This window comes from Nicrophorus vespilloides, unplaced genomic scaffold (assembly GCF_001412225.1).
Source record: "Nicrophorus vespilloides isolate i.1.1-1 unplaced genomic scaffold, Nicve_v1.0, whole genome shotgun sequence".
Classification (NCBI taxonomy): domain Eukaryota; kingdom Metazoa; phylum Arthropoda; class Insecta; order Coleoptera; family Silphidae; genus Nicrophorus; species Nicrophorus vespilloides.
The window spans coordinates 316,477-339,687 of record NW_017100102.1 but is presented as its reverse complement, the minus strand read 5'-3'; the positions used below and the strand labels follow the sequence as shown (position 1 = coordinate 339,687).

At 28.2% G+C, this 23,211-nt stretch overlaps 4 protein-coding genes across 5 annotated transcripts; 3 read left to right on the top strand and 1 right to left on the bottom strand.

Annotated features, from left to right (window-relative positions):
- Positions 1-2,769: 2,769 nt before the first annotated feature.
- Positions 2,770-5,123, top strand: LOC108568141 (innexin inx2). Its single transcript, XM_017929076.1, has one exon. The coding sequence runs from the start codon at positions 3,004-3,006 to the stop codon at positions 4,081-4,083; it is 1,080 nt and encodes a 359-aa protein (XP_017784565.1). The 5' UTR covers positions 2,770-3,003; the 3' UTR covers positions 4,084-5,123.
- A 2,031-nt stretch (positions 5,124-7,154) lies between these two features.
- LOC108568111 lies at positions 7,155-9,162 on the top strand. Its single transcript, XM_017929035.1, has 2 exons — positions 7,155-7,237; positions 8,857-9,162. Exons 1-2 carry the CDS (start codon positions 7,214-7,216, stop codon positions 9,160-9,162), a joined length of 330 nt encoding a protein of 109 aa, XP_017784524.1. The 5' UTR covers positions 7,155-7,213.
- A 6,346-nt stretch (positions 9,163-15,508) lies between these two features.
- On the bottom strand, positions 15,509-21,435 carry LOC108568113 (AP-3 complex subunit mu-1). Of its 2 annotated transcripts, XM_017929038.1 has the most exons (9): positions 21,310-21,435; positions 21,022-21,253; positions 20,907-20,966; positions 20,729-20,850; positions 20,518-20,677; positions 20,161-20,461; positions 19,955-20,106; positions 19,712-19,898; positions 15,509-15,533 (listed from the first exon to the last, which is right to left on the bottom strand). In XM_017929038.1, exons 1-8 carry the CDS (start codon positions 21,342-21,344, stop codon positions 19,713-19,715), a joined length of 1,248 nt encoding a protein of 415 aa, XP_017784527.1. In that variant the 5' UTR covers positions 21,345-21,435; the 3' UTR covers positions 15,509-15,533; position 19,712. The 2 variants fall into 2 exon arrangements, with proteins under 2 accessions (XP_017784527.1, XP_017784526.1); XM_017929037.1 differs by lacking the exon at positions 15,509-15,533 and having other exon boundaries at positions 19,506-19,898.
- A 185-nt stretch (positions 21,436-21,620) lies between these two features.
- LOC108568118 (NADH dehydrogenase [ubiquinone] 1 beta subcomplex subunit 8, mitochondrial) lies at positions 21,621-22,434 on the top strand. Its single transcript, XM_017929045.1, has 3 exons — positions 21,621-21,776; positions 21,873-22,093; positions 22,149-22,434. The coding sequence occupies exons 1-3, from the start codon at positions 21,695-21,697 to the stop codon at positions 22,365-22,367; spliced, it is 522 nt and encodes a 173-aa protein (XP_017784534.1). The 5' UTR covers positions 21,621-21,694; the 3' UTR covers positions 22,368-22,434.
- The last annotated feature ends 777 nt before the right edge of the window (positions 22,435-23,211 follow it).

The window sequence follows — 23,211 nt, the reverse complement described above, 5'->3', positions numbered from 1 at the left end:
TTATATTTATATATGACTAGTATTCCAATAGTAAATCGGGGTCGGATTTGAAAGGTTTGATTCAAAGGAGGCCGAGTTGAATCAGGATTTCAGACAAATCACCAAAACGAGAACGCTCTTGTCAATAAAACTATTTCAATTGTAGCTTCTATTATAAATATTATTTGGTTAACTAGAAATAACTATTGACTAATTAATATGAATTTGATATTTTTAAAGCATAATATGTAGGAAAATTACATATCTCATAGACACTTAAAGAGAATGTGAATCATACATGTAAAACGAATAAGTTGCAACTTTAATATTTACTTGATGATTACTGAATTATTTTTCTTAGCTTTCTAGATAAGAATATTTCTCACTGATTAAAATAAGAAACATAAGTGACATTCATAACAGCTTAATTATAATTATATATAATATAATAACAAATATTTTTGATGTCACATTTTCAATGACTTCAATTTGTTTTATGGAATGGCTAACTTTTAACAAATAATTTACTTATATCTATATAAAAATCAAATTGTTATATATAGTTTCCAAAATGAAAGTTCTTTCCTTTTTTAGTTAAGTTTGCATCTTTTGTATCTTATGAACAGCATCAAATCATATAATAAATGATACATTTGCCGTAATCAACAAATAATAATCAATTGCAGAACTTATACATATACTTAATAAGAAGATACAACATAAAACAAATTTATTTATTGGAACTAAATGTATTATTTCATATTAATATTTTGCCTTAAAAATTAGAATAAATTTATAAAATTGAAAAATGTAGTAAAAATGTAATATAATACAAACGGAAGTATGATATAATTCATAGAATATCACAGTAGATTAACAACATCCATATCGTACCATGAAAGAGAAATTCTCATAATTTGTCTTTTAGAAATATCCGATATCAAAACCGGAAGTTATATTTGTAGCTCTACGTTTACTACATTTGTAGGAACGCAAGGTGTAAGTTGTCACCAAATACATCAGATCCGATTTAAACGTAATTATATACATCATATGTTTATTTTATGCTTTCGAGGCAGCACTAACAGTATTATTTTAATATTTATAGAATGTACTTATAATGTACTAAACATTATCAAGAACTTAAATAAATTTTATATTTTAGATATTGCGATGCCTAAATAATCAACCTTTGAAAGGTAGTATATACCTGACAGAACTAAGATGAAAGGGTTAAAACAGGTATTTTACTTCGAAATACATTTGTTCACTAAATGATTAATTACCAGAAAGAATAATTATTAATCGATAATCTTTATTTTTTTTTAAATAACTACTAGCAAATATTTGTTTATATCATGTATTTATATTTTAAAGTTTTCAATTAAACAATTGATGCGAGTTACGTTACGTTTTCTTCATCTACGCAGATGAAGAAAACGTGTTTCATACTATGAATGGCATAAATATGGTAAAAAAATATAGCAAAATCTTCCAATATTCCATAAAAACGTTTTCATTGGAATATGTATTTATTACTCAGTAAAAAAAGTGAATTGTAAAAAAATGTTTTAGAGAAAACCGTGTACAATAGTGTTCCGAATATATACGATGATAAAAATTAAAAAACGATAATAAATGTTTATATTTACAGCGTTTTTTTTTCTTTTCACAAAATCAAAACATATTTTTCAAAGGCGGTAAGATCAAAGGTATATTTTATGCTTTTATACATAATTGGTTTAATAATTCAAAACTATCATTTTTTAATTTGAAATTATTTAAATAAAATCTATAATATTATCTTAAACTATATTACAGCAATATTGTATAAAATTGACTTATTTATTTAATTTTTTATATTTTGTCCTCGACAAACATTTTAAACTTTTTTCATTTAACGACAGTACAATTTAGAAAATATAAATTTTTTATACAGAATATGAAACATTTTCTATTTACAAATATATATTTTTTATATTCTAATTTTACATAATGAAAGTTATTATTTTCTTTTTGTATCAAAATCATTAAGGAATATACAATTTACAATGTGTTCTTGGTGCAGGTCCAAAATTGAGAAAAAGTAGGAGATGATTATATTGTGAATAGCGTGGAAATGAAAGGAAGTTGTATTATATAAGTAAAATAAATATTATTTTATACAGATGAATTGAAATACCGAACTATTATTGACACTATATGTAGTACAGTGGAACCTCGCTTAACGAGTTTAATCCGTTCCAAAATTTCCAGATTTTTACTTGTATAGTAAAATACTCGTATAGTGAAGCATATTCAAAAATATACATAAAATGAGTACACATAAAGTTAGTGTTTTTAATAACAATAATTAATAAGAATAATAATTTATTGCATATATGTAGTTAACCTTTTTTGTTTTATTATTTAAAGATTGATTTTTTTTTAAATATATGTTTAAATAACTTTTATTTATTTTGAATAATTTATTAATTAATCGTTTTACCATGTAAACATTCCTGTTTAATATATTTTGTGTTATTTAAACAAACATTATATTTTTTCGGAAAATATTGAAAGTTGCTTTCAAGAATTGCTGAAAATTCATGTTAAAGTATTTTTCTGTTATTTGGAAATAAGGAAAAGAATTGTCGTTAAAAAAAAGAAGTTTGGTAACTTTTCGGAGAAACAGGATGAAGGAGAAACGTTTAAAATGATTCGAAACTACTTTCCGTGTGCATCTATTGTCTGACAGAAGAGTGGAAGAGTGGTGGGAGGCAGCTATCCCCTTCTACAAAAAAACTCAAAGCTCCCCTCCAAACGTATCGTGCATTCTAGCGGAGGATCGCTAGTAGCTTCCAGCGCACAGTTAAATACACACTACTAGAAATTGAATCCGTACAACACTACTAATTAGCGCGTGTATAATTAATACATAAGCAAGAGAGGACAGGACGGGCGAAAAGGTGCATCATTTTGTGAGAAGGTGTGCGTGAGTGTGCCAGAGAGTAGTGATTAAGTGTTGAAGAAGAGGCCAACAACATGTTTGATGTGTTTGGCTCCGTTAAGGGGCTGCTGAAAATCGATGCAGTCTGCATCGACAACAATGTGTTTCGTCTGCATTACAAGGCGACCGTTGTAATCCTGATTGCCTTCTCGTTGCTGGTCACAAGCAGGCAATACATTGGCGACCCCATCGACTGCATAGTTGACGAGATTCCTCTGGGAATCATGGACACCTATTGCTGGATCTATTCGACTTACACAATACCGAACAGGCTAACAGGAAGAGTTGGCCACGACATCGTGCAGCCGGGCGTTGCGAGTCATGTGGACGGCAAGGACGACGTCAAATATCATAAGTACTACCAGTGGGTTTGTTTTGCTCTATTCTTCCAAGCCATGCTCTTCTACGTGCCGAGATACCTGTGGAAGACTTGGGAAGGCGGCAGAATCCGCATGCTCGTCCTCGACCTTAACTTTCCCATCGTCAGCGACGAATTAAAAACGGACAGGAAGAAGTTATTAGTGGATTACTTTTCCACTAATTTGCACATGCAGAATTTCTACGCGTACCGCTTCTTCATATGCGAAGTTCTTAATTTCATTAACGTCGTAGGGCAGATCTTCTTCATGGACTTCTTCCTCGATGGAGAGTTCAGCACATACGGCAGAGACGTGCTGGCATTCACAGAAATGGAACCCGAGGAACGCGAGGATCCGATGTCAAGAGTGTTTCCAAAAGTAACGAAATGCACCTTCCACAAATACGGTCCATCCGGTTCGGTTCAGAAGTTCGACGGTCTCTGCGTTTTGCCATTGAACATCGTCAACGAGAAAATCTACGTTTTCCTCTGGTTCTGGTTCATCATGTTGAGCGTCCTCTCAGGCATCTCTCTGATCTACCGTCTGGCCGTTATCATGGGCCCGAAACTCCGTTTGTACCTTTTGCGCGCCAGATCCCGCATGGCCGACAACGAATACATTGTAAAAATTGCGAACAATTGTCACATTGGCGACTGGTTCGTTCTTTACCAGCTCGGAAAGAACATCGACCCTCTGATCTATAAAGAAGTTATAGAAGAACTAGCCATGAAGTTAGAGGGAAAGGAAGAACCCTAGGGTAATTTTCCACTTCGAAATCTAAATTTAATAACATTTCGAGACAATAATGCACCGTGTTTTCACGTGCCTTTACGAACATTTTCGAATGCAGCGGAAACTAATATTGAGCGTAAACCATCCTATATAAATATACACAACATATCGATCTACCTGCATAATTAAAGCGCTACGACAACAACAACAATTAAGACCCACAATTCATTCCACAGCTATAGGGACCAATTTACAATTGTTCTGTGATGACAGATAAAGACTGTTGTTTTTTATTAATAATAATATATATAAAAAGAAAATAAATTGTTAGGAATTTAGGTCGTGACGTTCAATCAACACGGACTGAAATTCGCTTATTTTCTGCTACTCAAGAATACTTCCATTACTATAATCATTTTATATATATTTAAATGATGAAAAGCTCAAAAAAACTGTCACTCATTCCAAAAAAAAAAACAACATTGTTCTTCTTTCTACTCGCATACATTATCGTTTATTATTATTATTTTTCGTGTATCCTTTTCAGTAGCGTAATTCTTGAAACTGCCAAAACTGCATTAGCAATAGTTTGTTATGTTAATATTATTTGTTCGTCATTTAATTTAAACGAAGCACAACTGTGGATATTTAAATACTATTAGATTTTTATTTTAATTTTCCGCTAACTTTCAGAGACTCCGGAAGGCGCGGGTGCGACAAAATGATGGCATTTTTTTATAGGGGGTGGAAAGTACAAACAAAAACAAAACATTTTTCTTTTTAATTTTAGTTTAATACTTTTTAATTTTTGCAATAAGGAAAAGTGTTTCTTGTTTTGTCGCATCATCGAAATACGGGATTGAAACAAGTCTCTGTGATAAATATATGAAAATGCATTGCTCCCTTTTTTTTTCATTTATATTATTATTATTATTACATTTAGTTTGTAATTATTATTATAATTATATATACATATATGTGATGAATAGGAATTAATTAGACTAAGTTCCATACAGTGTATTTTTCTTTTCAAGTTTGAGTGCTTTTATATTTTTGATCCATTTTGTATTTTATTTTTTTGTCACGTTGTTGTTATATACAAATATTATATCATCGAAGAATAATAGAAAATGTATACCGATGTGCCTTATTATACATTTTGTATGGAATTTTATATACATAGATATATATAAGAATAAATTAAGCTATTTTAAATTTTGTACTATTATTGTTTCCTTAATCCTGAACCCTTAAGCAGTAAATAAAATAACCTTGTAGTTTATATGCTAGAGACGTGTAATTTAAGTAGAATTAAATACTTCATTTCTTTAAATGAACAGCAAAGATAAGTTTGTTCTGGATTACTGAGTTTCTCTAACTTTGTTTATCTCGGTGTTATCAATTTATTCCACGGCCACCAAAGTTCAAATTTTTAGTTTTTTTTTACATTGAACGTATTTCTAGAACATATTATAGTTACACTTTCAGTAAATTCAATTACCGATGCAACATTGTGATAAGATAAGAGATTTTGATAATTATTAACTTGACTTATGTTATAAAAAAAATGTTTTCTAATAGAACAGTCACAAGAAACAATTTTATTTCTTAACTACATATTTTACAAATTTTTGGTTACATTGACCATGAAAATTAAAACCTAGCAAATACATGTACATCTATTATTTCATAAAATACTTGAAAATATAAATTGAAAGTGCATGTTCGATTCAATTTGCGTTTATTGAAATTATTCGAGTTCACGACTTTGTCAATTTCTATTTCAGGTTTATCTCTGGAATACGCATCTCGTGTTTCACTTGAGCAATGAATGTTATTATCACAATAAAACGTACGCAACAATTTCAGATAAAAAATATATTCTGAGTGCACGACCCATTAAGATGAAATCTATTTATTGAGAAATATTTGTTTTACGTTTATAAGTAAATTAAACAATAATATTTTTGCTAAAAACTAATACACAAAATATTAATTAATTCTTGGTAAAATTGGCCTTTGGTCCAAATGAAATAATGAAGATTTAAAAGTAAATAATATTTAATAAAAATATAAATTTCTTAAATCATACGTTCTTTCGCATGACATTAATTAGTGAGGTCAAATATTGTATTTACTGGAATGTTTATCAATTCAATTATTCATAATTTAACATTCGCACTTTAGAAATGCATGAGTTTTCATTATGTTATATGATGAAATTATAGTAGATCACAATTAAGAACTACCGAGTGAAGTCCAGAACTTCACTAAAATTTGTATAATTACGAAAGTTAAGTAACTTGAGTTTTTTGTTAGGTGATCGAACCCTTTGATCCTACACACATAGAATAATAGAAATTTGTTAAGACACCAACATGAACATTTTTTCAATAGCCTATTGAGTTTCATGGTATATGAATGAATAAATATAAAAAATGTTCATAAAACATTTCATTTAAATTCATCTGTAAAGTTGGTTATAATTAAGTTGTAGGCAACCCGTTTTACTTGTAAATGATTTTAATGTATTTTTGTTATAAGAAAGAATATTATAATTTTTAAATCACGTGTATATTAGACCAATATTTGATGTAATTATACGATAACGTTGAAAGCAGATTTTAGAATTTCAGGTAAGTTTAGATTTGTAGATTTTATTTATTTAGTTTGATTGCATTCTATTCCCTAATTCATTTAAACTATGTTTTTAATCTCTTATTTTATCTATAATTTAATCATCTTAAATATATGTATGTATGACATTATAATATGTCTTTACTTATATTTTCTGTGATATTATTACATTTTGTATCAACATATCATTGATCATTTCTGTTTTGAAAAAGTTTGTAGGATTTAAATGTTTAAAATGAAACTTATATAATCCAATAATGTGATATATTGTTCTATTTAAGGATATATAGTATAACACAATTATAATTGACTACTGTGAAATTGAATTTCCTTTGCACAAACTTAATTGAATGAACAATGAATGTATCCTTAATGATTTAATACTAAGATAAAACGGCAAGGTTGAAAATTCCTTTCATTTGTCAATTCACAGTACGGCCACCGAGTTGACCCTTCCATTTAACCTACTTTAACACGATCACGTTTATCTGCTGCATTTCTAAACCACAAAGAAGCAATGGATAATGCTTTAATCTCGAAAGTAAGGAATTATTTTTGAAATTAATTAACAAGTTCGAAAAAATGATACTTATATAAGTCGTTAATTACGTAATAACCATAAAAACTTTTAAAGATTAAAAAACAAAAGCGAATGACATAACTAACGTGTATGTTAAAACTTGCACGTAACGTTTTAAGAAATAATATGGTACTGGAAAATAACGGAACAATTTACATAAGTTTTATTTGTTTGTTTGTTATGCAAGTGCAAAATCCATAATTGATTCTCCAAGAAATAAAATGCATTGCATGTTACGTATCTTCTGAGAATAGACTGACGTGCAAGATGTTTTAGTATGAAATTAGGATTGATCTTAGCTTGCTTATTTTTTTCTACGGTATCAAATTATTGCGAAATGAATTTCAAATAGCTGTTTTTTTCTGTTAAGTGTAATATTATAGTAAAATTATTTTTTGAGTGTGGATTTATTTTATGAGTTTAGCAACAATAAATATTCAGCGTTTTGTTTCTGGTAAAAAGAAAATCGTAAAGATTAAGGAATAAAATGAATTGAAAAAGTTAGTAGAAAACTTTTCTTTTATTTATCGCTTGCAAATTCAGCAGTATTTTATTTTGATAAATAATATATATATAATGTTTGAATCAAATCATTTTGTACTCCTCTAATATACGTTTCACTATTTATGTTTATATATTATGTTAACATTAAACTGTTATTTTATTTTGGACGGTAATATTAGTATTTTATTAAACTGTACGTGATATTTAATTAAAATATAATAAATATTATAAGATTCTCTAGTGTAGGATAACATCTTGGAATTCATTTTATACCACCATAAAAAATAAATACCTATGTTGGAGAATTTTATTACAATTATTTTAAACAATTTCATTCAGAATTTTAACTACCAAAGAAACATGCTTATTAAAATATATTAAAAAAAGATTTATTAACAAATAAGGGCGGAAAGACTTAGGTCGATAGCCCTTTGGTTGCATTGTAACTAATAAAGATTATTATTATTATCACAAATAAAATCTAATCTTATAATAACTATTAAAAAATAAAATGTTTTTGGTATTTTTCCTAAGTCAGAAGAAAATACAAAATTCATCACATAACAATTTAGGGAGTTATTATAAAATCCAATGACAAATATAATACAGAATGATTGCTCAGAAAATGTAGTATTAATAACAATAAAATCAAATGTATATCCACATATCATATTTATAAAACAAAAGATATGTTTTTAGTCAGTTTGTATTTACAGTCTATTCAACGGAATATTTATCAAATTAACAAATTAGGAAGTTGCTGCCTAGTGCCACCATTCCAGAAGGTTGACCGCTAACGGGTTCGTATGCGAATCAAGCCTGTTCGTATATTTTTTTTAAGAAATCTTTGGCAACCTATTCTACTGTTTTTATTCAAAAGTCCTGGTCCGGGATTCTTCTAATACATTGGAATACTTCGATTTCTATAAGATTAGAGAGCTTGATGTTCCCCATAATTGGATACCATATGTCCAAACTGGTTTTAATATGACTCTGTACAATAGCAACGTGTTCTTCAAAGTAAACTGCGAATTTTTATGCAGCAACCAATACATCTTTTCAAATTTTATTTCTAGTTGTTCACGCTTTGTCTGGATATGGCCAAGTATCTCACCCTTGAAGATGCTGGAACTACTTTGTTGTTGAGTTTAATTGGAAGGCAGGTGACTCGTTTTAAGGTGAACGTAACATGCACCGATTTCGACTGGTTTATATTAATTCGCCATTTCCTGAACCATATATCGAGGTGTCGAGATGCAATTATGAGACTTTCGTCTGATGCCATGGTTGTTGTCTCATCAGCAACTGTTGCCATGTTTGTTTTCTCTGTTGTTTGTATATCTGTAGTGTATAATACATACAATTTGGCACCAACATATTAAAGTTAATATTGAAAATATCAGGTATAGTTTATTATTAGTATTTATCTACTAAGACCTTCTCAACAAAATAAGATCGGATTAAATACATCGCGATCACATTTAAGTATAAACTTGAAGTGTTCTATTATTAAAGTTATTACATAAGTCAACTTTACTTATAGACAAGCATACTACGATTGTGGTCCAAGCCTACTCTAATGATTATTTTTAAAGAAAACTATGACTTTAATTACAACTATCCTATCAACAAAAACTACCTAGTTATGTCGTTCTCAAACCACTCCTACATAAATTATACGCTTGTTTTATTGCAACAAATTATCATAATACAAACTTAACAAAATAACATAATAAGAAAAATAAAACAAATTGATTTGATGTAAAGGGCTACTGACCATAGGTCAATTAACATTTATTTTGTAAATAACAATAATAATACATAAATACAATTTTTTTTGAGACAAATTTTATTTTTTATGTTTATTTACAATAAAGATGTTTCACTGAACAACATTCTAATTGTATTCGCAAATAATGTTATGAATATTCAAATTGAAGATATTTTTTGGATAATCATAGCTGACTGTAATACAAATAGTTCTGCGGCAATGCGACGTGTTCGAATTGTATAAAATTGGATAGATCAGATATTTAATTGATTCGCAGAAAGGTAGATAACCGGAAATAAATGACGACGGTCAAGACATTAAAATGGATTTCGGGTGCAATTTCCGCTGAATATGAAGAGCGGTATGCCCTACCCCAGCGCCAAAAAGCATGACTCAATCGATCCGTTTCGAGCATTAAATTGTATTCTTCGTAGTGGATGGCCGTGAACCCGCGACCGGAATGTTCTTCAGCTCACACAAACACTCAGAATCCTATATGTGTATGAATACACACACATACAGACATATCAGAAAAGGCTCTTTGTGTGTACGTAGAGAAAGTTCACTTCGAACAAATTAATAAATAAAACGACTAACTGTAAAAGAAAACCGTGCAAGAAACCTTTTCAAAGATCGATAAGGGTAATTGATCTCTCAACGCCGCTGCGGTTAATTCAAATGCTTCATTTAACTAACAGTATTGGAAGATATTCCATGTGATTTATTTAATTTAAATTCAGAGGTGAAAGAAAGGATTACAATGTTGAGTGAGAATGGTATAATATAAGAAACAAACACGCGTTATGGAACTAAATTAGAACTTCAAATAAAGGAATACGCGGTTTTCTAATTTGAACAAAGTGTTAGCGCGTTTCGGTGTCGAGAATATATTGTTCTTGATGTTGACCGGAGAGATTACCACGTTGTGAAAATTGGTGGTTTAGAGATGCAGACGAGTTTGTGCTGGCGTATAGTAATGGGATGAGGAGAAACCGGTGGGTTAAGTAGCGGAGGGCAGAAGACGAAGGAGTAACACAGTGGATGAAGTGGGTGGTCACTGGCCGACCGGCGGATTGTGAGAAATAGCCGTGGTCGTTAAGACGTTCCTCTTAGGTGTCTGAAGTTATAGCCGCAAGCAGCCAGGAATTATAAATTCCACTTTATAACACAAGAAATGCACAGCGTCTGCTTTTCCTACTCCCGGGTCACTTGCTGCGTTTATATATCACCCAATTAAAATAAATCAAATTCCATTTCAGACCAAACGCTTAGAAACGTTTATTAACGTTATATATTTCACTATAACTAACGTCAAACATTTTTAAATTTATAAAAGTTATAGGTACTGATACATGACAATTCAAAAGAGAGAAGATATTCAACCGACTTCACTATACCAGAGAGTCATTCCCTATGCCAGTGTTTCCCAAACTTTCGACATCTGGGTACCCCTTCTATAATTTTCGGGGTACTCAACCCCTCGTCAAAAATATACTTTAATAACACTAAATAATAATTTATTCATAACAAAATATAAATAAAATAAATACAAGGTATATTATAAATAATATTCATGAGTAATGAGAAGAATGAAATTGTTTATGTTGAGACAACAGATACAAAAGCTTGTTTGTTTTTTTTTAACTTAATGTCTACAAATGCTGAAAAAGTAACTTCGGAAAAAGGAAAATGTATTTCAGGACTTTCACTGTTAAAACTAGATACACATGTTGCAATACACTCTTTAAGTGTATTTTTCAAGAATCTGTCTGGAGCTAATTCTAACAATTGCTCTTCTTGCAATAAATGTCGAATGGATATCTGATATGTTATCCATTGAATATTTTTTGTTAAAATCAGGCCCACTTATAAATTCTCTAAATGCTATGTTATACACTGAAGATAGCCAACGAACATCGGTATGAAAAAGAAGCTGAGTATGACTACTTCCCATTTGACGCTTCTACCCATAACTTTCTGTAGATCAGCGGGCATCGTGTTGCCAAAGCCTCTCTGTGAATGCAACAATTCGCAATATCAGTGAAATTATAATATTTTCCATTTCGGGCGTGTAAAAAAAACTGTACAGCGTACCCCCATCAAATACATAACATCAAGTACACAATAGACGTCATTCTATATTCAATTGTTTAAAAATATCTTCAACACTATTTTATCTTAACCAACCTAATTCGAGGATAGTTAAGAAATTATTGTCATTATTTATTTTTATAAAATACATTACTTGAATTTTAATTGTCATTATACATTTTCTTTATGTTGAAAAAAAAAATTATACATTTACATACAGTTAATGAAAAATAATATTATTTCTTTATTTCAAAGTTTGTATCTCTGGTAAGAATATATTTAAAATATTAACTTTGATGAGAACTATTAATTTTGTACATATTATTTTAATGTTTCTCATAGTTTATTTTTCCATTTATCGAATATGTCGTAAATCTCTTAATACTGTTTTATTAGTTATTTGAATCCATATTAGACATATTAGCAGTAAATTAAATTTACGTACTTTCTTTATAGATACAAATGGTTGACATATATTTACATGTATGCATTTGTTAAATATTTGTACCAACTAGAACTATTAGTTTAATCTAGATTGTAAAAATCTAGGTTCTAAGTTCATATTATAAAATAGTACATATATTTATTACATATATTATCAATATATGTTATAATGTAATACATTTTGATAGTAAAATTAGTCTCTTTCTATCAGTTTGTAACTCAACCAGACTGGACCTAAAAATTAATAAATATTATTATGAGTGATGCATGTAAATGTATAATGTTTATATTTTATGAATTTAACGGTGGGTCGGAACTTGAATTCAAATATTAGTATGCAACCGAAATTGTAAGTTCACTGTAAGGGAGTAACGGTATTTAAATTTACATAATTAAATGGAAATTATATTTTGTGTATGCAGACAAAATTTATAATCATGCATAAAGTGTTTACATGGTAATAATGTATATTAAAAATAAATGCATCTACATAATTTATAAAGAAATAATGCCATAAAATATAAAACTTTAGAATGTGGAATGATATATGTAATAGTTTTAAAAGAATGATATATTTATTTTTTGTATTTTATCGTAATGCCAGGAATTCGTAAATCATGAATAAACTATTTTTATTCTCAAAAAGTATAATATCTCGAAGATATAAGGTTTACTTTCACAAATGTAGTTGGTGAAATTTTTGATTAATTATTGAATCTGCATTGCGTATTTAAAGTTTATTTTTGTAATTAAGATTAGTTTAACAACCAGATTAAAATAAGTCTACTTAACTGATTGGCTAAATGTTATTTATTGAAAATAAATGTAAATTATAACTATATTTTCATAAACTATCATACAAAATAATACGATTAAAAAAATGTTATTATTCTTATATTGAAAATCAAGTATTTTATATTAGTCTAAATTAGATATACCATATAACATTCATGTTCCTTAGTATTGAACAAAATACAGATTTTTTATTAGTATACCAAGCTAATATTTATTTATTTACTATATATGATGCATATGACGGATGTAATTGATTCATTGTAAGAGTATATCACATCATTATTTATGTAACTATAAAAAACATTGGATTAATTACAATCTCTTTGCATTAAGCTATCAATAACATATTGAAATTTGATTCATTTATGAGCAAACCATATAAATTGTAAGGTTAATCTTTAAATGTAATATGAAAATCTAATCTTTCTTAATTAATTTATAAACTGAATATTATTCCAATTAGCCAAGACTTTGGTAGAAGTTTTGATTATTTAATTTATCCGTTTTTATTTTTATATCTTTTAAGTGAAAAAAACTATTGCATTTCACTAATAGAATACTACAATATATGTATATTTATAAATGTATAGTTCATTGATCGAAATGGAATAAAATAAGCAATGATTATAGAAATATTACATTTATACGTGTTTCTAAATTAATCATTATGATCTGAAATTATATGTAATAATTAAATTACATGGATGATGGCCGAACAAAATGATTTTTAACGCACGGCATTTCTGCTCTATAATTTCATTTTATAACTATTACCGTTTCGAGAAAATTGTTCTTCCACTCAAAATAATTTTTCGCCTCATAAATATTTATAGCTTAAGCAATTTTCAGTTATTATTACTATACGTTATTTGTATATATTTTTTATTAACCTAAAAAAGTATGAGTGGTTGAGTTTAAAATAAATTACTACAACAGATAAAATTGTTAAATTTTAATTTAAAAAAAAAATAATGCTAATAAATAGATTTAACATTAATCCTAATTATAATTGAGATCTGATTTATATTTCCTTTGAGCTTCTGTGCTGTAACGTGGAATTCGTTATAAACACAACATAAATTTTAATAACTGACAGCTGCTACAAAATGGTAATCTCGAGATTAAATTCTAGACTACTTTCTCCTTTGAATTACTTACTACATGCTTACCACCACCTCTTGTTTTACTCAGTCATTATATAAAGAACTATTTTCTTTATAAAAGATAAATGTGAACCAGATTCTTAAGGAGTGTGTTTGCACTTACATTCTATTAAAGTGCCTGGTTTTACTAACTGAAAGACCTATTGTTCAGAATATAAAAAACCTTATCTATGAAAATACCAATTATTCATTTTTATAGCATATTTTATGAATAAGTTCAGTCATTTTTTTTAATTGTTATATCATGGCTCAAATAGTTTTCATTAAATCTTTTAAATTATAATATGAACTTACTTACTGGACCGCAGTTATTTTGTATACATTATTGTAATAAAATTAAGTACGTTAATGGTGTACTGTGGAATCAGATCATATTTCGATATGAAGTTATGTGGTACATTAGAGATAATAAATGACCGGGTTTTTATTGTTTAATTCTAAAGTGCAGTGAAAATATTGAATAAAAACTTTTTATTATTAACATATTCCTAAACATATAAAAATATGTAAATTACAAATCTGAATTAATATATAGATTTACACAAATAATATATTTAAAAAGTTATTTGTATTACAAATAATAATTCACAATACGAATAACTATAATATCATATAGAACAAAAATGTATAATTGTACATGTTATTTAAAAGAGAAACTTAAATTTCGTATTTATATATTTATAAAAAAAATAACCAATTTATTTGCTATTTTTTTGTATATAATATCACTCTTATTAATTCTTTTTTCCATTTGTTTTGGTATCTTCTTTCATTTTAGTATACAATAATATTTACTTTATTTTTATTTATTCATTGTATGTATGTTAAGTACATTATGATATTTAGATGTTTAAGTACAAAAGTGCATGTATATAATGATTAACTTAATGATGATGCATGTTTTTAGTGACGTTGATGATATACTTCCTTGCTTTTAATATAATAAATTGTGAATAATGAAAATATAATCACTAGAAATATCTTCTTAAGCCTAATAGTGTACTATCATTAAACGGGCTTAAAAAGTTGTGTTTATTTTTTGGATTATAAATACGTTGCAGTAAAATCGTAGTTAATATACACACTTACTAACCAGTGTATACAGAACTCCTAATAAAAGTATTAACATATTTTTTACTAAATCAGAAGTGGAAATGTATGTAATAACTAATTTACATTTTATTGGTTGTCGCATTTACTGTAATATAACCGATCAATATTGTCATTTTTAAAAAGAACAAATATAAATTTAGTATCTGTACTCTCGCAATCAATTAGTATATATATATTTGATGATAAGAAGTGCAATCTCGTTAACTTTAGATAACTTTTCCCATCTAGTTAGTTTTAAAGTGGGCGCCTGTAATGTCATGAGTCTGGCATCTCTAATCGCGTCACATTTCAGTAACTTAACAAAAATGATTTAATCACACACCTCTCCAGAAGGGTAAGGATTGGGGCGGTTACATTTTCCAAAGCCGAAAACTACCTGATGAACAGAACAAGATTTATTTGTATGCCTAAGGGCGATATTTTTAGCAACATAAAATAGCTTTTAGTTTGACTTAATTTATCAGATCTTAGTGCTAGTCAATTAGTTTTCTAGGACTGCAATAGCATGAACTCGCACGTTCATAAACAATAAGAAACACACTGGTAAATATTTTAATTCCGCTGAAATATAAGCCATGTAGCAAGTTTGAGAAACGTGCGCCGAATGTATTTGCATATATGCGTGATGCTATTTCCATATATTCTTTTATTAATTTAAATGGAAATTAAAATAATATACGGCAGCCAGCGTGTCGCATTTCGCTAAATGTGCATTACCTAGCGATGCAACTTTTAATGACTATTCGGTTACAATCAGAAACAGGTGGATTAACGGTATATTATTATTTGTATTGATAGATCGGGAATAATTTTACAGACACCTTCACTCCTTTTGAAGCCATCCATGCTAATCCCAAAGAAAAATATCCGTGAGACACCGTGGGAATGCTAGGATAAATTTTCCCGAAACGAACGTGTCTTCTTTATTTATTCAACGCATACGAGTTCTGATGAAACCGCACCTTCTTCTAATACATTTCAATATAAAAATTCTACGAATTGCCAAAACTTCTCTAAAATAACGTATGCGGAATTTACAATTCGAGCACGTGAATCATTGATTTGAGAAAATAATCCTAACATTTAAATTATCAAATAAATATGTCTAAAAAAAAGGTTTCTACTTTGCTCTTTGTTTTTATTTATCAATTATAAATACCTACGCAAGAGTCTTCAAACTCTTACTCATATTTTATTAATCATTAGGTTTTCCTCTGATACATTATAAAACTATTTTCTTTGTTTTAAACAATGAGACGAAACGAGATAAAAGGTGAAAATACAAGTGACATACGTAAGCGGTGATTGTATAGGATTTCAAACGGTATTTTTGTTTCTTTTTTTTTGAAAACTGCTACCGCAGAGTACTTTGTGCTACACAGTATTACCCAATTGCGTGTCTAAAAAATGCAGAACTGAATTGTATTTAGCGGCACGTACCACGTATGTGTGCAGCATATGCAGAATGACAAAATAAATAAATAAATGCATTTGAAGGGAGACGAGAAATGTTGAGTTTGTGAAAATTTTCTACATTTAGTTATGGCTGCATACCTTAACCTGTTAGAGGTAAATAAACGAGAAAGAGAAATCCGCTTCGATCTTCCTCGTCTCTCTCTCTTTTCGTTTCTCGGGCTGAAAAACCGGAATCTGCATCGTAACTGGATATCAGGTATAGGTCCTCCTCATCCTTCGTTTCTAAGTTATTTCAGATCCGACTTTTACGACTTTTAGCTTAACAATGAAGATGTTCTACCCTGAACGCCTCCACCTCGATCATTTTTTTTTAAACTATCGGTTGCCATTGTTTTCTTCTTTCCTTAAACACTTTTTTTTATTTCGGATCGAGCATTACTTCCAGTTGCTCTACCTGAACACCAACATATTACAGCCGTCTATATTCCCCGAGTTATTAATTATACACTTCTTTAACCTTTACTGGTACGACAAAATTGTGAATACAATATATAACTTGAGCATTATTATATACAAAATATCCCCACAAACAAATTTATATGCCAAAACATACATTTTATGTAAAAACATTCCAATTTTAAAGTTTACATTTAAATATATAAGCTACTTTTAAAATACTACTGACGATAAACAAGGTAATAGATAGAACATTAAAATGTAATTCGGATATATACCTACCCAGCTTTGTGATATCATCTCAGCTGTATCAATATTAAAATCTTCATGATTTTTTCTATTCGTAATGACTCGTGGCTCACCTATAATTTTCTTTACATACTTTGATTGGAATCTTTATATTATATGGATATTTGTTAACTGCGCCCTTTTTACTAGTAATATTTCTTATGTTTTCATGGCTTATTTAATAGAATGAATGTACCAGAATATATATATTTTTTAATACTTGTATTTGTCCAAAAAAATCAATTAATATTACTAATTATTATTCACAATATATAGGACCAGATCCTCTGCAGAATTTCAATATTGCTGTTATTTAATGAACTTTTTTTCTATGTAAATATGTAAATTTTGTAATGAATCACAGTTCTGACAATCTTGTAACCAATATGGTTAGCGGAAATCAAGTTAATTTGTAGATATGTCATTTTCAAGTGATTCTACTATTTGTCTACGACAATTCTATATCTTAAGTTTCCACGAATCCTACATAAAAGTTATTGAGAAAATTGAATTTCATTGGTTTTAAGAATAATAAGTTTACGAATCATTAAGAATATTCTGTGAAATGATAACTTCAAAGAAATCTGCATTCTAGTAGACTACTATAATTGTGAAATATCAGAAAAATCTATAACTGGAATCTGCTTCGTAACAGTTGATTTAATTAATGTTTTTATGTATAATTTGGAACTTGTTTGTTTGACCTATTTTTCATTAGAAATATTGAAAAGTCTTAAGCAATAAACGTGTTTCAATTATGATCACAATTTTATTGCATGCATAATTATATTTTTTTTAACTTAATATATTTAGTGAGTAAATAATTATATTTATTAACTAATAGAAGTTAAGTAAATTATATATAGTATACATAAATAAAAGACTACTGACCGCAGTTATTCCACCAGGGCTTATTAATATTAAATAACATCAAATATATTTTCATATCACTAAATTATATTGTGTTGGTAAGAAACCAAAAACTATGGATAAATTTGATTTCCACCTTATTTTTCGAATTCATTAATTTAGTTATATAATTCCCTCCTAGACAATAGTGACACCCCCCACAGACTAAAGAGACACAACACTCTCGACCTCCCCTTTAGAAAATAACAATTATTTTTGTTGTTTGAATTTTCATAGTGCCGTCAAAATCAATTTTTATTTGGGTTATTATTGTCATCGAGTCATTCTTTTTTAGTTAAATTTATGTTTGTTTATAGGAAGATTTCCGATGGGAAATCGTTCCGCTCCAAGTTTTTATTTTGTTTTTTCTGTTTTTATTTTCTTTTTTTTTCTAACAAAAGCATTCAACTTATAGCCCGAGATGGCAGGTTGTGAATGAACAATAAAAGCTAGAAAAAAAAAAAAGTTATATAATTGAATTAAAATCGTTTCATTGTATGAGGCCTTTCTATCAAATGCAGCAGAATAATTCGATGTATTATAAAATATAATATGCAACAGCATACACACATATATTAATTAAGTTGCCTATATACTATAATGCGTTCCTTTAAATTAATATGAGATTATTTATGTAAGAATGAATTACTTAAGTAAATTTATCCAAATTGTGTCTTTCAAATTATGGGTCGTGGGCGCACAACCATTATCAAAAACATTACTTTAATAAAACAAAATTTACGTCTATGATTAGAAAGGAAAAGCAATGCGATTATCCTGTACAATTAAGCAATTTTACAATGAGGTATTTTCTTTGTAGATTATTAAAAATCATGATTTAAAATAATTATTTATGACCTTAAGCAGTTATGAAACACCGACAATTAATTATGGAAAACGGTAGTTTTTATATATTATTTTGTTTCATATTTTATACATTGTATGAAATTTTATGAATGTTTGCTATGTTGTTATTATTATTACAGTATTTTTTGTTATTTAAAAATAATTAATCTATTTATTTAGTTATTGGGTAAACATGTAAAAAATATAAAATACTTAGCATTTGTTTATTTTCAATTTAATTTACAATTTAACACATTTGTATGTAATGTTTAGTGAAAACATTAGTGTGCATTTCATATATATATATTCAATTTTCTTATATGAATAAGCATATTATCATCTTTTTTACAATATCTTCCTGAGTGATTTCAATATAAAATTTGCAGCGTAAATAATATAGAAATACATGGAATTTCTCCACATAAAAAATCTATAAAATAAATTAAAAAGATCCAAATGCCTGTGCTTAGTAACAATTCAATCGAATAAAACGAAATTAAAGCCTTATATAAATTGCTTGACTGTGATTAAAAATGACAGAACGGAATAGAACTGCATTAAATAAAAATACAAAATATATATCTTGAATATATTAAAATAGTTATATATAAAAAAAATAATGAAGTAATTATGACTCACATCACATTCGAATTTGGAATCGTCCCGCTTTTGTAATATATTTCACTCCCTTGAAAGGCTTATATTTCTCACCATACATATCAAGCCTGTATACTTTCAATCCGCTTACAGCTAATTGGTTTATTGTGAAATGCACGTTGATCGAAGGATTGATTTCGGTAGTATTTGCCCCACTTGCAATTGCCACCTGGAAATAATTAAATAAGTAAAATCGTTGTAACGTATTGATAAGAAAATACTTACAGATCCACGTATATTAGGTAGCTTTGCAACATCGATTCTTCCAACATCCCAGTGTAAAATTTTAGCCACTGGATCGAAATTGTATTTGCCTTGGTTTGATGTTAAATTGCAATTGAGTATACTCTTGGGCATATGTATTTCCAATTTTACACCTAAATCATATTGGAATTAAGTAGAAAATTATTACGGATTTATATTTTGTTTACCTTCGATAGTTCTACCGAGAGTTTGCTTTGGGCCTACAGTGACCTCTAAACGGCCTTGTTCGCCAGATTTTATAGACAAACTATGACGTACATAAATAGGAATAGCCACAACACTTTGGGTATTGATGTGATAAGAGATCAACCGAAAATTGCCATCTGGCGGAATGAAGGACAAGATTTTTTCAGATTCCCATCGTTTGTACCTTACACATGGATGGAAACTTACATCATCAAACAGCCTGGGATTCATAAAAGATAACGTCAAATCTGGCATACCGCTTAACTTTATACAGCAATCAATCTGCAATTCAATATAATAAATATAATTTTATAGTTATGTATTTTCAAATCAATTACATATCCTTGAATCTCAGCAAATACTGTTGATCCAGTTTTATCTATGATAGCTTCAACTTCTTCAACAACGTCAAAGTAAGCTTCATTATTGGTATATTTCACACCAGTCCTCCGCCATGGAATATTCGATAATTGACCTGTAGGTAAAGTTCCACTAACACTAAAACATTTGATATATTTACATGTTTTTAAATATTGATAATAAACTTACTTTGATTTACCAGTTACTGTATTAGCAATAGTCCTTAAAATATTGGGAGGTTTTATTAACTCTTTAAGAATATTACTTTCTGTAGCTAATGGATAACCATTATCTAACATTTCATCAAGGAGCTACAATGAAAAATTTATTTTGTTTATGTAAATACTATTTCTCTAATTTTAATTACCTCATAAATTACTACATAATTTTCTTTAATAATAGATTCAGTGCAGTCTGAAAAATAATCCTGAATCGGAAAACAAATTAAAATTCTTTACATATTTACTTATAATCAAACTTACTTGGAATGTGTCTACTATTCTATGTAAAAATTCAATAACAAATAATGGAGGAACTTCTTCCATGCAGACAGCAACAAAATGAACTCCTCCTCGACGGATGCTTAATAGATAATGATGAGATGTTGCTATAACTGGTGGAATATCATTCGGATTAGTACGTTGAGCTTCTAAGTAATAATCACAGACAGATCTAGACACAACACTTTTCCAATGTTTCTCCAAGAAAACGTCTCTGAAAACATATTTTTCCATATTATTATATATCAATCAATTAATAAATTCACTTACCCTGACGAATTAATCATAAACAAACTGTGTATCATTTTGAAAAATTCTTATATTCTTTATTTTGTCAACGTAACAACAAACATTAATTGACCAATATTTTGTTAGCTTTGACTTATGTATATGTCTGTTTAAATTGACGTATCTGTCAAAATATATATGTCAAAAATATTGTATTTTAAAATCATTTGTTTCAGAACAAATACAGATTTGCTAAAATTTTTAATTTAATTATATTTATAATTTTATATAATTAAATTAAAAATAATTCCTATTAGAAACATCTTACAATTTCTGCAGTTGGCATTGAATGAAATATATTTGACGGCTTTGACAGCTGTTTTCAGTTTGCAACTGTCAAATTTTCTTAATTCTGAAATTAAGAAAAATGTCTTTAGTAAATACAAGCAGGAAATTTGCGCAAATTTGCGCCACCAAAAACCCAATATTATTCACAGCCATTAGGAATCGTGAGTTTTCCAAAATTTAATTTATTAAAACTGCTTTAAATGTGCAGTATATACCATACAATCCTTTTAATACGGTTATGTAATAACATTTAATAGATTGGAATAAGGACTTCAAGCCAGCCGCATTCCCAAAAACTCAAGAAGAGCGAAATGCTGCAGCTGAAAAGTATGGACTTATCTCTTCCGAGTACAAGCCCTATGCAAATGATGGAACTGGGATGGGAGATTACCCAGAACTTCCTTTAACTTCTGGAGATTCCAGAGATCCACATTACCCTTGGGATAATCCTGAATTGAAGAGAAACTTTAATGAGCCTGTAAGATCTAATATGCCTTTATTTATATAAGATTTAACATTTTCTTTACTTTTAGCTTCATGCAGATTTTGAAATGTATGGAGAAGACAGATATGATGTTATGTTCAAACACAGGACGCCAGTTTATAAGCAATTCTTTCAATTTACTGGAGTAATGCTGGGCATCTTTATTGTTTATGGAGTCTGCGAAAACTTTAAAATGTTCCCAGGTCTAATTCCAAAGCAATATCCTCTTCAAGGCAAGAAGCATTACACTTTTGAAGTTGAAGAGTAATTATCACTATGATGTGTAGATTGATGTAAATAAACATAAGTTAAAAAATAAATGCATTAACTTTTAATTATAAATTTATACATAAATCTTCTAAAGTATTTTTTCATATAAGAAATACAATTTGTGCGAATATTGACGTATTTCATGAGTTGCAAATATTTGTTATAATTAAGACCTATTATTAAAGTCTGTCTAATAGTAGCAAATATTTTGTTATTGCTACTAAAAGATAAGTATTATCTTAATTATTATTTACTGATAATGAGCCAACAATGGCTTCTTAATGTTGATTCTGATGAAAATTTGTCACTAATTAACAAATTATATAATAGAAGATTCAAAAATAATATTTAAGTATATGATATTAAAAATAACTATAATTTGGATTAATTATATTTTTTAATAAAATTGATTTTTAATCACAATATAACTGAAAACACATGAACAAATTGGTGATATAATTCTCTTGTAGATGGGAACCTTGACAGTACTCATCTATAATATTTTACTAAGTTTTAAAATTTTTGAACAATTAACGTTTGTCAAAGATTTAGACAAACGTTAATTGTTCAAAAAATATTATATTTGCTTATATATTTAATTGACCATATTTTTATGTTATTCTACTATTTTTAATTAGAATTGAAATTAATCTACCAAAACAAAAGAAACTATTTTGTATTTTACGAAATATCTTTTATAACATTAAGGTTGTACCCATACAAACTATATTTGCAATCATAATAGGACAGTTCAAAAAAGATATAAAAAATATTATTTATAATTTATTAGCCAAAAGTAAATAAAATATAAATTTTAAAAATTCCGTCCTTTGATCAAAATC